The 18847-nt window shown below is 36.2% G+C and overlaps 1 protein-coding gene across 1 annotated transcript; it reads right to left on the bottom strand.

The window, feature by feature from the left end:
* Positions 1-1060: 1060 nt before the first annotated feature.
* Positions 1061-1639, bottom strand: LOC145694752 (V-type proton ATPase subunit G-like). Its single transcript, XM_081771364.1, has one exon. The coding sequence runs from the start codon at positions 1594-1596 to the stop codon at positions 1243-1245; it is 354 nt and encodes a 117-aa protein (XP_081627490.1). The 5' UTR covers positions 1597-1639; the 3' UTR covers positions 1061-1242.
* Between the last annotated feature and the right edge of the window lie 17208 nt (positions 1640-18847).

Below are 18847 nucleotides of genomic sequence, written 5' to 3'. Positions count from 1 at the left end.
ATTATGGGAAATTGATTGTCGCTGTGGGAACCTTGCGTTATAAATTCGGGCTGCAGCTCTATAGTTTTGCCTACATTCCCCTAACACCATTAACATGTCAAATACCTCCCCGTTCGTACATGACATTGTTCCAATACAATGCTATCTTTAGCCGACACTGCACTAACACACCATATTAGGGTACTCCAAGGAAGGGATGGTTGTATAAGAATTTTTGATTAATTTTGAAGGGTTTTTATTTTGACTAGGGAATTAACATAGGTATAGGGAGTAAAGACACAGATTTGAAGCATCAGTGCACGAAAAGATTCGTATTCTCAGTTTTTCGATTTATTGCTTTATATGTTAAGTTAAACACCACAATATGTATCACTGATATCGCAGATCGAATTATTTTGTAAAATCGTGTCTGTAACCTATTGTCAAAACATTCATCTCAAGACATGATGTAGAGAAAAGAGAAAGAGATAAGACATCTGTAATATATGTATAATTACTCAATAAGTAATTATAAGTAAATTAGACTCAATAAGTAATTGTAGAAATTAGTTAAAGGACACGTAAGAGAGCGAAAAGGAGGTCTAGAAGTCTGAACTTTTTAGAAACGTCCTAGATAGGTGAAAATATAGTTAAAAATTGCAAAAGGTATCATGTAATTTACCTTTCTTTTCTTATATCCTAGTATACTTTTTTCTTTCACATCTAAACATCTCTATTCAGAATTACGAGATGTTCGTGAAGAGAGAAACATTTCCATCTCAAGAATTATATCAGAAAAAAATCTTTTGACTTAGGCTAGATTCGAACTCGTAACCTTTGAATCCATAAGTCTGCGCTCTACCGATTTTTTTTCTTCTTCAAATTAATTTATTTTTGAAATCTATACCTCTACAATGTCCAAACAAATATATACACAATAATATCTTGAAAGTACCTCACTCATTCATGTTATTGATCTTACAATATCTTCACACACAGAAATCAATACTGTACACATAATTGGTTACATTGGCTTACATTTACATGAAAATAGCGGCAACAACGAAGTAGCACTTTAAGGTGATGATACTTAAAATTAAATGGAATGAAGAAGTTTGCGAAATAATACTTTCCAAATATATATATAAATTCCTAGTTATACAGTTAATATATTACATATGGTCTAACACTATGAACCGTTCCTGTACGTCAATCTATACATTCACCAACACTAACAAAGGAGTGAACTATGGAGAACAACTCTTAGTTAGGGCGGAAATTCTGATGCAACTCTGGTTTGATGTCGTAGACCAGTTCCAGAACTCTTCTTATAACCTCTTCTTTGTGTGCTGCAACAGCTCTATCTATTTCCTGGATCTTCACTTTAGTATCTGCTTCAATTCTTGCGGCGACGTCATCTTTGGATCCCATATGCTTCGCTTCGAATTCTTTAAACTGCCTTTCTCGTTCCTGTCTGTACCTTTCGATTTCATCTTGAGCCTCTTCTTTCGCTTGTTTAAGACGGCGAGCTTTCCTTTTCCTAGCTTCTGAAACTTTTTCTGCGGCTCGTTTTTCTGCTGCAAGAAGCTGTTGAATTCCCTGTGTTTGGCTCGCCATGGTCTACGTCTTCAGTGGAACTCCCTAAAAGATCATATGACTTTTTTACCGATTGAGCTAACAATTGCTGTTGCAAAAGCTTGATTTCTACAACTACCGGTTGCTGAATGGTGTGTATTAACGAAATTGGCCGAGATAATTGCTTCATATAGCTATTGCAATAATAATAATAATAATAATAATAATAATAATAATAATAATAATAATAATAATAATAATAATAATAATAATAATAATAAAGAAGAAGATGGACAGAATTTAAAAAGTCGCATTGTTAAAAGTATGGTGTGCGAAGTTAGTCCTAATATGAGATTTTATTAATTATATATAATAAATGTAAGCGTGGTTTATTCGTGCGTGCTACTCAAACTGCGCAACTCATAAGGGTTGTACGCGTATGGTACAGTAGCCTTGCGTCCTCCAACCGTGAAGAAAGATTCGGTTTGAACCTATGCGTGCCCTAAGAGGAAGGAGGAGATTCAAAGAAAGAGAAGTGGTTTAGAAATTATGCAAAATAGAATATCTCACGAGGTGAGGTGATATAGAGTTCAGTGTGTCTTTCAGCTGTGACTCTATACAAGATATGCATCTACGACGTAACGTGGAACCCGAACCACACGACTCCTGCCGGGAATCGAAACCCATATCACCTCTAGCTCTATCATGGGAAACACAGGGACATGTAAAAATAATCGAAAATAAACTATATTAATGTTAAATCCATAGCTTTCGAGGTCCTAAAAATTCCTAATTGAAAGATATGAGTGTCTATTCAATAGTTTTCGGAGTCGCTGAAGTGAATAATGACATTCCCGATACCATAAAAGCCCAAGTTTTTATTCTTCGTTAGCGGCAAATTAATCCATTTGCTCCTGCTGGAAATGGATTCGTACTATTTCACTCCGATTCAAATATGTATTCCACTGGGAAAACTAATCTCAAATATATCTTTGAAATATAAACCTATTCTTCCCGTGCAACGCCGGATATTTCAATTAGTAAATAAATAATTTAAGAAACAATGAGTATATTTAATGGAAACAGACATATGTATTTTTGAATGTTGTATATGAATTGCTAATTCATACTTTATCTAGTAGAAAATGGTGCATCCATTATATATTCTGAAGCAATAGGGAGAACTATTGGAGGTGTATTTTATTTATCTACTGTCGAATTTAGTGTGGAATAATTTCAAATAATTTATTTCGAAACTATCGAGACGAGACTGAGACCGCTATTTGTAGGTTGAAAGGAGACTAATACTGTAAATAGTCTCGTATTGTCTCGTTTTGATACCAGTCCTACTTCGGGGTTTGTTCTCTAGTAACTGGTTGCGTAGTGCACCTACAGTATATAAGACGTCGTGTATTTAAATGTTTGAGAACTTACCCCACCTCCACTTGACGGATCGTTCTAACTAAAACTACCAGACCGTTTATGTAATTTTGCGTTTAAGTACAGGTCCTATCCTTACGTCAATTATTTTCTTGCAACAGAGAATGAAAAATGTAACAGTTATAATGTTGATCGCGCATAATCCTGTATAGATAAAAGGCACTTTATAGAGTGTCGGACTCCGTGGTGTAAATACAGTAGTTATTGGCTTGGTAAGTTCATCACTGAACGCGTTTCCGTCATATCGTGCAATGACGTCACCTTTGACACATGCTCGGGACAGGACCACAGCAGGAGTAACGCTGTTGTTTGCTTACTCGGTGCTGTTTATTCTCTTTGGAACCTGATGTGAAATTACTGCTTTCTCCTTACTTTCAGCTGTTTTTGCTATTTCTAATTTAGATGTCTATTATATTAGTGGAATTTTATTCCATCATGGAAATATATTTTATTTCTTTTTAAATGTAAATAAAAAGAAAAGTCTATTTGGACAAGTTTCCCCACAACTCTAGAGGTATTGTCTTGGGTGCGCTTTTCTTTTCTTTTCGTTTAGGGCCGCGGTGGCTCAGTGGCAGAGCTTTCACGTCTAGTGCTTGGGGCCTCGGGTTCGATCCCAGCCCCCGCCAATTGAACTTTGTGGCGGACTAACACCGTGTGCGTCGGTTTCCTCGGGGTTCTCCTATTTCCTCCCACTCTCTTCATTTTATTCATTACTCATCATCACCGCCTCCTTTAGCCTAACCGGCACAACCGTGGGACGTAAAACTTAAAGATTTAATTTCATTTCTTCAACGCAAATGCAATTAAAACCTGACTCTGAGAGCGCAACAATGTTATCTTGTTCGAAGGGTCAGTGATTTTGTGTCGAAGGTAATGTCAAGCGAAGAGACAGGCTGCGCGTGGGCCTACCTTGTCTTACGTTTGGCAACATTGCTCTTGGTCAAGTGGCCTATTGCTTATGCCTTTAGGTATTTGACCTAAAGCCATACAGCGAGCTGTGTGCGTTCTGTTACTCCCTCCCTGCCCCTCGCGGTGTTTGCGAAAATATTATTTGCTTTTCATGCATTGGGATAAGGGGTAAGACATACCTTAGGACAATGGAAAGAGGTAACATATAAAATGATAGAAAACGACAACCGATGTTAATGTAGAGTTCATAGTTTCGAGGTCGCTGAGATGATTAGGCGTAAAGCTATCACCTATTTTCTGTTAGTGGTTTCTTCATATACGTCTACCAAGTTAACGAACCTTGACTTATCCGCGTACAGTAGTTGGTTAGTGTGTCCTCGATGGCTATTTTTACTTTTTCCATGATCATCCCATACCATACAGTATTTTTGTATGTTTTGAAAAAGCTTGATTTTATCAATTCGTTAAACAACAATGTTTCTTTTTTTCTAACCATGTTTCTTAGTATTATCCTCTTCATTCTAACTAATTTAAATATTTTCAATAATTCAGAATTTTGACTTAAAAATGTTACAATGATCAAGATTTGTATAAGAAGAGGAGCCTTCATTTCTAATTATTGTCATAAACGGAAGGGAAAACTTATAAAAAATTGAAATAACTTAGTAGACGTAGAAAATCGATAGAAATAATGAACATCAACTATTAGTTGACTGTTAGAAGTATAGTAGATATAGTTCTCAACCCAAGTAGAAGATGCACTCTTTGTTTCATGAAAATAATAAACATTTTTGAAAAATAATTACAGAAAAGTAATTTGAAGACATTTACTGAGCGAACGAAGGTTACTGGTTAGTGTTGACGCTTCGTAATTGAGAGTCTCCCGGTTCAAATTTCGATACGAGGCATCCTGACTAGTGATTTTGCAGTACCACTGGGCGAATACCAGGGTACCTTTAATACATAAGCTTTGGTAAATTTTCTTGAAATCTTTGTTCTTATGTTGTTAATGTTTCAGTGTGAAATGGCATTTTGCTGCATGGAAAATATTTTTAGTAAACAAAATATAGTAGATGAATGGTTAGTGTAAGGAACTCCTACTTGTATGGGTTAGTTTCAAATCCCGACTGTTCTTATTGATTTTTTCTTTTAGCTACGCTCATATGTTGCACTCCAGAAGTTCAATTTTGAATTAAATGTAGTCGCAGCTAGTTTAAACTGAAATTATTTTCAAAACTATTTGCTATTACATGTTTTTGTTTTACTTGCGATGTTTCAACTTTGATATTAGATCTTAGAACCCTAATGTAACTCATTTCCCTACGTTATATCATGATGAATGTTTTCACAACAACGATAGTCGGGCGGTAATACAGAATTTCATTGTTACTGCAGGGACGGATATTGAAGCCTGCGAACTACGCGTTCGCAGGAGGCGCCAGGTGAACAGGGAGCCAAATTAGAAAAATGAATTTTGTTTTAAATGTAAATATTTATTTAAAATGTTATGATGGAAAATTTTCCTCATATAGCGTCAAATAAATATTGTACAGACTGAGATACAGATAAAATACATCAAAAGGACAATAAAGTCGAATCTTTGCGTGGTTGGCTGTAAAACACCCTTTACAAATGAAATGGACTCGTACATCAATTGATGCCAATATCACACGCACAAGTGATGCTAGTTTGAGGAAAATTTCCACGGCACAGGATAGACCTTTTTAAAGAGGGAAAAGGGATATTTTACGAATATGAGATAAAATGAAGGTAAATTTAGCTTTCCAATAGATATTGTATTAAGCACTATGGCCGTAGAGCTAAAGACAGTGGTATTCTTTCCACAATCCCACCATATGCACAAAATACAAATATAACAGACTCTTCATTCCTTCCTCAACAATCCTTCCGACACCTTGCTAGAGAATATCATTGCCAAATATGGCTTTAAAATCCGAATGGATCAACAAACAAAAGGAATTCAACCGCAAGTATTGTTTATGGATTGGGTGGCATTATCACAGTAGAAAGAAATGTCTCCAAGGGTGCTCCTCCATCTTGTCTTAAACAGTGTCTTCGCATAGTACCAGTGATGTGCCGTAAACTATAATTTTACATCTACGCGATTGTCTACTGTAATCTATACGTAATCTACATTACACCTTTTCAGGTGTAGACTATGTAGACAACCACTATCAAATGTAAGGAACAATTTCGTTGCTCGTCTGTTCATATTCCCTTACTCAGTTGTTTCGCTTCGGTGCAGCGAGAAGTTTTGCCGATCCCAAACGTTTCAGCATTCTCGCCAATTTGATGTCGAGAACAGAACCCAAACAACCCCTGCGGGGCTTCTAACCCGTTCCTACAACAACAACTACTACTACATTAGCTGTGGATCTATATAGTACAAGGGCAACGTACTACTACTACATTTGCTGCGGGTCTATATAGTACAAGGGCAAACTTATTTTAATGAAAGAAGTTTAATGAAAATTTTTAAAAAATGATCGTTAAATCATTCTTTGAATATTATTTTTAATCTTATTTTAACGAAAGAAGTGTTATAAAAATTTTTAAAAGTAGTAAAAAATCTGTCCGTAGGCAGGATTTGAACCCACGCCAAAAACATTTTCGTTACCAGCATGTTGCGTTAGCCCACTCGGCTACCAGAGCCGACGCCATTTTCCCTTTACTTTATGCTATATGTATATCATGTCTTGTGATATCGTATCTGTATCGACCAATCAGATCAGAGGATATCTGAAACGTTTGGGATCCGCAAATATTCGTGCAGCGAAAGATTAGGGAAACGAGTAACATATAAAAAGTAGAGGGAATTATCTAATCTGTATGATTACTCTGCTCTGCACATACCACTTCCTTAGATTTTCCACTTCGAGCACTGCTTTTATAATGAAATTTACAAAACTAATTCTCACCCGTGAGCTTTCAGTCTTGAATCTGCTGTATTTGCCAAATTTTTTCTTGCATATTTTACAAAATGAATAATATTTTTCATTTTCCTTCATCAAGATGAAACTAAGTATTTGAAAGTTACTATTCGCTGGTCTAGGCATTTTATTTTGTACGCAATTTCGCAAAGTAACGACAAAATAAAGCTCCTTTATTGTCCACGATGCCATATTAAATTACATGTTGTTGACATATTCTACATAGTCTACGTTGTTTACATTGTCTACGCATAGTTGACACGTAAACGTAAACTATCGTTTTTTACGCGTAGACGCACATCTCTGCATAGTACTTTGGTTCAATGACCTCAGTTAAGGGTTGAGAAAGATCACCGTAAATGAAATTCACATTATCAAAGTTGAAGTAAGCATGGGCGCCCAAAAGGTGACGAGAGGGCCGGGCCCCACCTGGCTTACGACAAGTATAATATATATGTATAATTTCTTAAGATTTTCTTAATACAAATAAAAATACCAAACGTAATATACCCATCAGGAAGATGACCCCTCTAAAACATTCTTCGGGCCCCCATGCAAGCAAGTAGGCTTTTCTTGTCCATTCGCCCAGGGAGTAGAGCGAATACTAGGAAAAGACGGGCGGTACAAATGGATTTTTTAAAAATCATTTCTGAGGGAAATTTTAACTTAAGTTCCTAATGGCTCAAATCGCTGTCCACTGCTTAATGCTCACTTTGTTTAATATCTATTAGTTCATTTGTCGTTCGTCAAGATTTTCATTTCTATCCTAAGTCATTTCGTTTTTGTTTTATTTTTTAAATTTATAATGATGTGTGCTTTCACTTTTTAATAGTACTTTGTTTTTCATATAATAATTATAATGAGCAACGATATAAAACCAAGTGAGCATTTTATCGGAAAAGAAAGCTACAAAACATGAAAGAAGATAAGAGGCAACCGAAGGCTCTAAAAGGTTTCTTTCGCGTTCTGGACAAAAGCATACAAATGTTGAGGTGGGGAGTTGTCAATACCAGTCACTGTTAATGAAGCATTTGCAGGTCGACATTCTTTTGAAACTATAAGGTTATTTTACCTGATTGCAGTAATTTAATTTTTGAATTAAAATGGGACGATACGGTCATTTCTGTTACGGGTCTGAATTAAATTTCATGTATTTCAAAATATGTTTGAATACAATTAGTTTTCACGCGGCATATAAGTATATAACTTGAAAGGATATAATCGAAAGCGATGAAAGGTCATTTGGATGACAAGTAGTTTTTTTTTCTTTTCAGTACTCTCACTTCCAATCACAGCAGCATATACAGATGCTTGTTTTATTATAACAGTATAACAATAATTATTAATCCATTCTCTGTTATTAAATTTAGATGGAGCAATATTTTAAATTAGTAATAATTCTAATGCAAAGTAGAGTTTTGATTATTAGTTACTTGTGTTCAGGGATGCACCGACATAGGTGCTAGGGATGCGCACGAGACGAATCGAGACAGGATTTTTCCAGACAAAATTCGAGTCGAGACACGGTTCTTCCAATAGAGAAATATACATTTTTCGAGTCGAGACATCACTTTTACAACACATTTTCGAGACGAGACAGCTACACATCTTGTCTCGTGGGCATCCCTAATAGGTGCAGTGTTCCTTTCAGAAAAAATCTTCCGGGGGGGTACACTTAGTATTCAGAGGGCCACTGCTGCTACTCTTTTATTTATTATTATATTACAGACGTATTATTTTGATCTCCTCCCAGGGGAAAGTGGCCCCCTAAAAATATGTGTGGACGAGACACTGCACAGGTAGTCTGAGAGTCTGGATCCTTCAATTAGCACAATTTCAGGGGCAGATACACAAAATTATTTGCATTTGTAGGCTATTCCGAAAAATCTTCGAACCCGAAAGAAAAATCTTGGGTGCATCTTTGCTTGTGTTTACATTGTGTTACTGCCTGATTTCGTACGTTTATGTTGGAAAGAAACATGAAAGAATTGAATTGTTCTATAGGCCTAAAGGGCCCTGAAAAGAATTTTTGCGAAGGAACCTGATTTTAAAGTGCTGCCACTGGATCGAGGACAAATTAAATATCAATTAAGACACACACTTTTGTCATTTGTTGTGTATTGAACTAGTTTAACTAAAATTAATAAAGAATTATTTGAAACCAAGTATATCTCAAGAACGATTAAATGGACTAGCTTTGATGGCCATTGAAAATTACATTCTGAATGAAATTGATATTGATGCAATAATAAGAGATTTTGTCAAATTGAAAGCCAGAAAAGTGTCTTTATATCATGAACTTTACAGTGACAAAGAAAACGAGAAATTAAGCTAAATACCATATTTGTAACACTGGAAAACACTATTTAAATATGCTTTTAATGAAGTGAAGAGCATATCTCTTTGTCAAAATCAAATCTGTGATAATGTTAAACTTAAAGCTCATTAGTTTTATTCTATTTCGACTTTTATGTTTCAACTGTATTTGTCAAAATACATCTTAGGTATACATTTTAGCTGTTTCCTGTGCTTATTTAATAAAAAAAATATATAAATTATTAAAACTGGAACTTTGGTCATGATTCTTCGACAGTTAATTAGGTTTAATTTCGCCATTTTCCTTTAATACTCACAGGAAGACTGAATTATTATATATTGAAGAAATTTGTAATTGTAACAATTATCTGAAGAATTTTTGTCCATTACAGCATTCTATTCTTTTATTATCATTTAGGCGGGGGCGACTAAATATTGTTTATTTACACTTACAAAATGTCTACAACCGATCCTGTTACTGTTTTATATATATATATATATATAGGTGCCTTCCATTTCAATTCAGGCAGAGCATGTACCATCACCATCTCAGATATTGTTGAAACTTTTTTATAGCAACTAGACATGTTTTTGAGAGACCCATATTTTTTTGTTTTGTCGAAAAAAATTTTCCCGCCAAGTAATGGGCCATCAAAGACGGGGAGTACAATTTATGAATTGTAGAAGACATGGAAAATGGTCAATTTCGGAGCCTCACTATTCGGCTGTGGAGACAGGTAGAGTTATAATTCTTGTTGTGGTATGTACATAGGGATATAAATAAACTATATTTTATTATAGTTTGGTTTGCGCATGCGTATCTTTTTGTACATAAATTAACAAATGAACGTCAATTTATCTGAAAAGTCGAAGTTTGCGAATTTTTTTCGAGCACTTCCGGTTCGAATTTTAAAATTCTGTTTTCACGGTAGGTAAGACCTAGTTACCCGCTTTCCGAAAAAAAATTTGTATCGCTTCTGTGGTCAACCGTTTTGTCGCAAAAAATTCGAGAAATTGTAAAATTTTCAAAAATCGCCAGTTTTGGGCGCCATTTTCTCGAAAACACCATTTTTTAAAATTCTGAAATTTTGTCAGATGGTTCAAGTTTACCTGAATAATAAACACACCAAATATCATTCTCGACCAATGCTTCATGGATTAACTGCAGCCTTTTAAAGTTAGCGAAGTTTCTCTAATTTTGATGTCACAGTTAGCAACACTGGGAACAATAAAAGTGCAATGATTTGATGATGTTTGTGGTTCATATTCATTAAATGAAGAATAAAAGGTTTTCTTAGCTGGGTTTTTATTATTTTGAACAAAGAGGCTCTCTGAAATAGTAAAATGAGCCCCCCCCCTACTCCTCCGGTTTCTTAAACTGAAGTAATCTGAGGTGGAAATTACGATTACGAAACACACAAATTTTAAGTTTACTTGAAATGGCCATCTAATGAATTCTGATGATCTATAAAAGGCTTAAACTATTACCTCAGTATGATTTGGAATGCTCCAGACAAAGTCTCAATTAAGTGCGATGTCATTACAGTGATCGAAAAATGACAAAGTTAAAAAAACAATCGAAACGATTCTTACGCGTTGCAAAGAAATTTACTGAATTTTTAAACAGAACAATCCCAGCATAAAAATGGGTCACTCGGAATTTTATAGTATTCGACTAAAGGGTGTCAGTCCGCAACCTGAGAGGGAAGTGTGTGTGTGTGTGTGTATTGTGCAAATTTTAAGTTAGCTGCTACTGCGTTGCTACAAATCAAAGGTGCAACCTGTATTGAAGCTGTCATGAGTGACCTATTTCCTTTAGTAGTATGATCCGTAGAAAATGACAGCTGTCTTCTTCAAGGATGTGGTGAATGTCCTGGAGTGGAAGAAATAAGTGTGGTGTCTTTAATTATTGATCCTGATGAAAATGAAAGTGGTTACGTATGCCATATGGGAGAATAATGATCTCGTTAAAAAAAAAAAAAAAAAAAAAAACTGTGCCACTTTTGTTTTCGTATCGTACATTGCCGGTTTAACTGTAAGAATTGTAATTAATGACTACATCAAGAAAATCTAAAGAGAATCAATTGCTACCGAAAACCACCGTATAAAATTTCAAGATACAAATTCTATTTTACTTCATGTGGACTTCGTTGAAAACTGGACTGTTATTCTGCAAAGTGAAATTCAGAGTTATCACCGAAATATTGAAACAATTGACAGTTTTGTTGTAATAAACGATGGTAAAACACACGATTCGGCTCATGTACTCATAGTCATAGACAAGATTCTAAACATACTCAAAGAAAAGCGAAAATATATTTTATAGAAAAAGGTTTGAATACGTGAAAATAGGTGTCTACAATTTCCCAAACCGTGTCAGTGATTTCTGGTGGTGCTGCATCCCACTTTAAAAATCGCTTTCAGATGTTCGAGATGCACAGGTCCGATAAAGCAGTGTTTTTGCAGTGAAACCGGCCATGCAAGGGTCTCTACGACGGTAGTGGGGAAGGGGGGGGGAAAGAATGTGGCAACGCGCCATAGCCTTAGGCTAAAGCAGATACACAGTATTAAAACCGCAGAAGAAAAAAATGTAATGAAATCTTTAAGTTTTACGTTCCACGGTTATGCTAAAGGAGACGGTGATTATGAGAAATGAATGAAATGGTGGAATGCAGAACGGCTCGAGCTGGGATTGAACCAGGGACCCCAAGCACCGGAAGTGGACGCTCTACCACTGAGCCACCGCGTCCCACTAAAACCGCAGGAGAGTTCGTGCAAGTACAAACTCCGGGTATTACTCTCGTTTTGTTACCTGGAACTGAATTCGACGACTTCCGCAAGAAAAAAGGGAAAGTATGCGACCGGTAACTGGTATTCAACAAAGTTATCTTTGGCTTTCAGAAAATTGCGAAGTTTTTATGGTAGTAACGGGTCACCATGAACTAACTTCATACTTCCCCCAAAATCGAACTTTTGCAATTCAAAGTGTAGATTTAAGAAATCTGCAAAAAGGAACTTTTGTTATATACATATACGTATGATAACCAGTGGTGCGTAGCAGAAATATTATGAATAAATCATGAATTACGTGAAGTTTAAGTGCTGTTTATGCTTCCACATGAACCTTCAGCAGGGTACAGGTTTCCAGAAGAGCATAAGAGAAGTGAAAATAAGTGTTTTGTGACTATCGACAATGTGCTACGCAGGGGCGGATCCAGGACGGACTTCTGGGGGGACTGCTACTTAGAGCTACTATTAAGAGCTACTATTAGAGCTACTACTCTGGGATGGGTTTTATTTATATATAAATAAGAGTTTCTTCTTCTGGGAGGGGGGGCGGCAGTCGTCCCCCTAGATCCACTCCTGGATGAGTTATGAGTGAACCAACATCTATTGGAGCATCTGCACGGTTACATGCTATTAGCAAAGAAGACAACAACCAAGCAAATGATTGGTCCATGTAAAAAACAAAAACAAAAACAAACAAAAAAAATCAGTGAAATTTTGTTTCCGAAGACCATTTTAAATAAGTGAACTTGAAATTTGTGTGTTTCGTAATCATAATTTCCACCTCAGATTACTTCAGTTTAAGAAAACGGAGGAGTAGAGGGAGGCTCATTTTACTGTCAGAGAGCCTTTTTAATCAAAATAATAATAAAAAACAGCCAAGAAAACCTTTTATTCTTCATTTAATGAATGTGAACCACAAACATCATCAAATCATTGCACTTTCATTGTTCCCAGTGTTGCTAACTGTGACATCAAAATTAGAGAAACTTCGCTAACTTTAAAAGGCTGCAGTTAATCCATGAAGCATTGGTCGAGAATGATATTTGGTGTGTTTATTATTCAGGTAAACTTGAACCACCTGACAAAATTTCAGAATTTAAAAAAATGGTGTTTTCGAGAAAATGGCGCCCAAATATGGCGATTTTTGAAAATTTTACAATTTCTCGAATTTTTTGCGACAAAACGGTTGACCTCAGAAGCGATACAAAATTTTTTTCGGAAAGCGGGTAACCAGGTCTTACCAACCGTGAAAACAGAATTTTAAAATTCGAACCGGAAGTGCTCGAAAAAAATTCGCAAACTTCGACTTTTCAGATAAATTGACGTTCATTTGTTAATTTATGTACAAAAAGATACGCATGCGCAAACCAAACTATAATAAAATATAGTTTATTTATATCTCTATGTACATACCACAACAAGAATTATAAGTCTACCTGTCTCCATAGCCGAATGGTGAGGCTCCGAAATTGACCATTTTCCATGTCTTCTACAATTCATAAATTGTACTCCCCGTCTTTGATGGCCCATTACTTGGCGGGAAAATTTTTTTCGACAAAACAAAAAAATATGGGTCTCTTAAAAACATGTCTAGTTGCTATAAAAAAAGTTTCAACAATATCTGAGATGGTGATGGTACAATTTTATATTTTTTTGCCTGAGTTGAAATGGAAGGCACCTATATATATATATATATATATATATATATATATATATATATATATATATATATATATATATATATATATATATATATATAGAGAGAGAGAGAGAGAGAGAGAGAGAGAGAGAGAGAGAGAAAGTTTTGATTCAGAAAAAAGTACAGTTGAACGTACGATGCAACATGGGCTCCTGGAGGGATTTCAAACGAATTTATTATACCTATACATTACCATCTGAACAATTTAACCCTAAAAATGCTTTCGATCACTGAAATAAATTCCTGCCTACGCTCCTGTAAAGCAGTAAGAATTTTAGGGACTGATCATGGTGTAATGCCTCCCTGGAGCAACGACAGTTCCCCAGAAATCATACCTCTGATAGGTCCGGATGTGACACCAGTATTTGTGTATTACCACTCCTCACTCTAAGTGTATTGAAACTTAAGTCAAAGGAACTGTTCTGAAATCTTCACCGGTTCTCTCCTCTGAAACTGCATGCGAATGGGGCCAACCTTGGTCATATACCACATCTGGAATATTACGGTTTATGTCAGAGATCCCGAAAAATATATATTCGACACAAATAAAGGATGTTTTCGATTTTATTTTATTTTATTTATTTATTTATTTGCCTGTCACCCTCCCACTCTGACCTCCATGCCAACCAAGGCTTAACTTGAACTTAAGCAACATCGACAGCGTCACTATTCATCTGCGACCACGAAAACTAATACCATAACGATTTCGATATTAATATTGTTCATATTGAGTACTTTTACATGCCACTTGCCCCCTTATTACGGGTGGCTTCAGTGTCTCGCCCCCACAACTATGGAGCAATTTCAACAAACTTACGTATAGCTATAAACCACCATCTGTAAAATAAATGTGCGGGTGACCTTTTTCGGGGAGGAATTCATTAGCTACTTTTCCAACATCAATGTGGTGGCTTTTTTCTCTTTCCATGCTAAAGAATGCCGAAGAGCTCAACTACATTTGCACCACTGTCCTATGAATATAGATTTTAATGGCATTTACTTTACTAAGTGCTTGCTTAGGTGTTACAGGAAAAGTGAGATTCTGTTATAAATGAGTAGGGGTCTAAACAAATACGGAAAACTATTAGCAATGACACTACTCGAAATGAGTTTTCGCAATATAATGGAACAGTATTTTATTCGAATGTGAAGGAAATCATTGCATAAATTGGCCCTTCCCCTCCTTAGAAGTCTAAGCTACAATACGTATCTAATAATTTTGAATTAGAAATATATGCATCGAGTTTCATATCCTTAACTTTAAGGTCTCCTGAGTTAAGTAAATGAATAATCTTCCTGCTAACGAAAGAGTAAAGCTATGGGCTTTAATGGTATCTGGAGTGTAATTATTAATTTCAGCAACCCCGAAAACTATTGAATAGACACTCATATCTTTCAATTAAGAATTATTAAATTTTCACCCTCCCATTAAACCTCCATGCCGATAATGCTAAACTTTGATGTGAACGATATAGAAGGTTTCATAATTCATGTACTCAAAAGCTATGGATTTAACATTAATATCGTTTATTTTCGATTATTTTTGCATGTCCCTGTGTCTCCAGGGGAGCCCATTAAGGGAGTAAGAGGGGGCGATAGCCCCCTCTAGAGGAAATTATACTTTGCAAGATCGAAAACCCAAAAATTGTTTGAATATTTACCCCAAAATTTGGAACTATATTTGAAATGTCGCTTATACTTGCTCCCTTTGAAATCCACAATATTGGCGCCCTTGTGTGTCTCTCATGATAGAACTAGAGATGATACGGGTTACGATTCCCGGCAGGAGTCGTGTGGTTCGGGTTCCACGTTAAGTCGTAGATGCATATCTTGTATAGAGTCACAGCTGAAAGACACGCTGAAGTCTATATCACCTCACCTCGTGAGATATTCTATTTTTGCATAATTTCTAAACCACTTTTCTTTCTTTGAATCTCCTCCTTCCTCTTAGGACACGCATAGGTTCAAACCGAATCTTTCTTCACGGTTGGAGGACGCAAGGCTACTGTACCATACGCGTACAACCCTTATGAGTTGCGCAGTTTGAGTGGCACGCACGAATAAACCACGCTTACATTTATTATATATAATTAATAAAATCTCATATTAGGACTAACTTCGCACACCAAACTTTTAACAATGCGACTTTTTAAATTCTGTTCATCTTCTTTATTATTATTATTATTATTATTATTATTATTATTATTATTATTATTATTATTATTATTATTATTATTATTATTATTATTATTATATTATTATTATTATTATTGTTATTATTATTATTATTATTATTATTATTATTATTATTATTATTATTATTATTATTATTGCAATAGCTATATGAAGCAATTATCTCGGCCAATTTCGTTAATACACACCATTCAGCAACCGGTAGTTGTAGAAATCAGGCTTTTGCAACAGCAATTGTTAGCTCAATCCGTAGAGCGCAGACTTATGGTTTCAAGGGTTACGAGTTCGAATCTAGCCTAAGTCAAAAGATTTTTTTCTGATATAATTCTTGAGATGGAAATGTTTCTCTCTTCACGAACATCTCGTAATTCTGAATAGAGATGTTTGGATGTGAAAGAAAAAAGTATACTAGGATATAAGAAAAGAAAGGTAAATTACATGATACCTTTTGCAATTTTTAACTATATTTTCACCTATCTAGGACGTTTCTAAAAAGTTCAGACTTCTAGACCTCCTTTTCGCTCTCTTACGTGTCCTTTAACTAATTTCTACAATTACTTATTGAGTCTAATTTACTTATAATTACTTATTGAGTAATTATACATATATTACAGATGTCTTATCTCTTTCTCTTTTCTCTACATCATGTCTTGAGATGAATGTTTTGACAATAGGTTACAGACACGATTTTACAAAATAATTCGATCTGCGATATCAGTGATACATATTGTGGTGTTTAACTTAACATATAAAGCAATAAATCGAAAAACTGAGAATACGAATCTTTTCGTGCACTGATGCTTCAAATCTGTGTCTTTACTCCCTATACCTATGTTAATTCCCTAGTCAAAATAAAAACTCTTCAAAATTAATCAAAAATTCTTATACAACCATCCCTTCCTTGGAGTACTGCGCGGTCACATACCCGTCACTGCGATGTAAAGGCACTTATGGCGACGAGGATACAACAAACATAAACCAGCAAACAGCACAATCCAGTTGCAGTAATCGTTATCAGATGTGTATGTTTATTCATTTCGGTATTTCATTTAAAGTTATACGTTTCACGACATTCATGTCTCATGAATTTCACTTTTACACGACGCATAGGGAAGAAAAGGGCAGGTAAGGACAGGGCTGGAACCTTACGTCAATCCCATTATTCGTCTGTTGTTACTGAGGAACACTGAGCTTAAAATAGGTATACAGACGAACCAGGCTGTGACATCATTCAAACCTAGGTCGGGAATTTGGGGGGAAAATGCATTCTCGAACGGAAATAACACAATAACGCGGAGAGGGTCGCAACGTGACACTCGGGGATTGGCAAGATTTATACGTCATTGGATAGCACACGGCAAGTCCAGAATACAGATCTATTTATACCGCCGTTTTGGGTTCTGGGCTGAATGCGGGCAAATGGTGCAAAACAACATGTCTCAAGTGAATGTTCCGTATAATTGCTGTACCCTGAAGAGTTATGGTGTGTATCATGGAAACAAATCATCGCGTAGTGCACGCAGCCGAAATATTTCGTCGTTGTACTAGCCAGTCGGGAGGATAGTGTTCAATTTCCTTGATCGCATAGTGTCGGAGGTCTGGGAGGGGAGAGACCATTCTAAGAAGCAACATCACAACTACCAACAAAGGGCTTTCAAACACACATTCTGTGCGGACACCAAGGTCAAGATCTGGGAAGAGCTAAGACCTCTTACAAAACAGATGCAGGAAACATTGGTAGAGCATGCTTGCCTCATTCCACATCTCGAAGAATTCTGTGCAAGCAAAGTGAAAACAGTTGTTTTCTCCCGAACGATTAGTGTCATTGACTCAATATTTCGGCTGTGTGCACCACTCGCTTATGTGTTTTTATGATGAACAGCACAACTCTCCAGGGCTACCGGGCACTGTCCAGCAATTTTACCGCCAATTCCACTGGAATATGTGTTTTTTTACACTCATTTCAATGCAACTTTTGATGACATTTTGACCAGCCGCCATGTTGCATAGGGCCGTAGCGAATCGGGACTTGTAGCTTCTTTCTTTTTACAATAGCTTTCAAGCGATATACCACTTTACTCCTCTTTCCATTTGACAATTTTGAGTTGGACCCCGTCTGGGACCCTGCGGGGGACCCTGGGACGAAACTTTTTACTTCGCTCTGTTGTCCTTTGCAACTAATGGGATACGTGTTTTTCAGTTTGTACATATCTCGGACCGTTTTCGATTTAAAGGCCTGGTACGGACTAACGGAATCACCCGATATATATATACGGTTCACTTTACCTTTATGGATGATGCTGTACGACCGCATGGATCAGCGCAAGTGGAGAATCTCTTGGCACGAAAGGGTATTCTGTAAATGGACTGGCTTGCCCCTTCCCCCCGACATGAATTCCGCCGAACACGTATGGGGTTTTATAGTAATTCGTCTTGTATCACGTTCATAAGCACCAAGAACCTTTCCAACCGTTGTCAACTGCGCTGGTGAAGGAATGCTTGAATGGGAACACTTGCAGAGTGTGCATCACTATCTGTGGAGATCGCATATCTTTCTAAGGACCATTTCAATGTTTTTGCAAAATCCATCATGTGTCGCAATTGCTTCAGTCTATATTACTGTTCTTATATAAAAGTCCACTTTTGTTCTTCTAATCCGGTGTTTCCTGTTGTCGTTACCTGCGTAATACTTTAGCATTACTTTCTATGTATGGTTCAAGTTTCATTGATCTATGCCACTTAGGAGTGACACAGCATACGAAATTTACTTTTGTTCTTAAGTTTTCCACCTCAATGCATTTTGGAGTGTATGTAATACCTTTGTTAAGTCTTTGTTCTACGCAAGTGAAAGATTCGGTGACCACTGGTGTGTATAATGGTTATATGGATGTTAGTATCTCAGTGGTTTGCTTTGACTATGCTAGCTGGGATGTTGATAGTAACATGGTATATACACCGTAGCGCTATTCCTAATTTCGTGTTCCTTCATTCAATC

The sequence above is a fragment of the Thermobia domestica genome, chromosome 9 (assembly GCF_964235325.1).
Source record: "Thermobia domestica chromosome 9, izTheDome1.hap1.1, whole genome shotgun sequence".
NCBI lineage: Eukaryota > Metazoa > Arthropoda > Insecta > Zygentoma > Lepismatidae > Thermobia > Thermobia domestica.
This window is presented reverse-complemented; position numbering and strand designations above follow the sequence as displayed.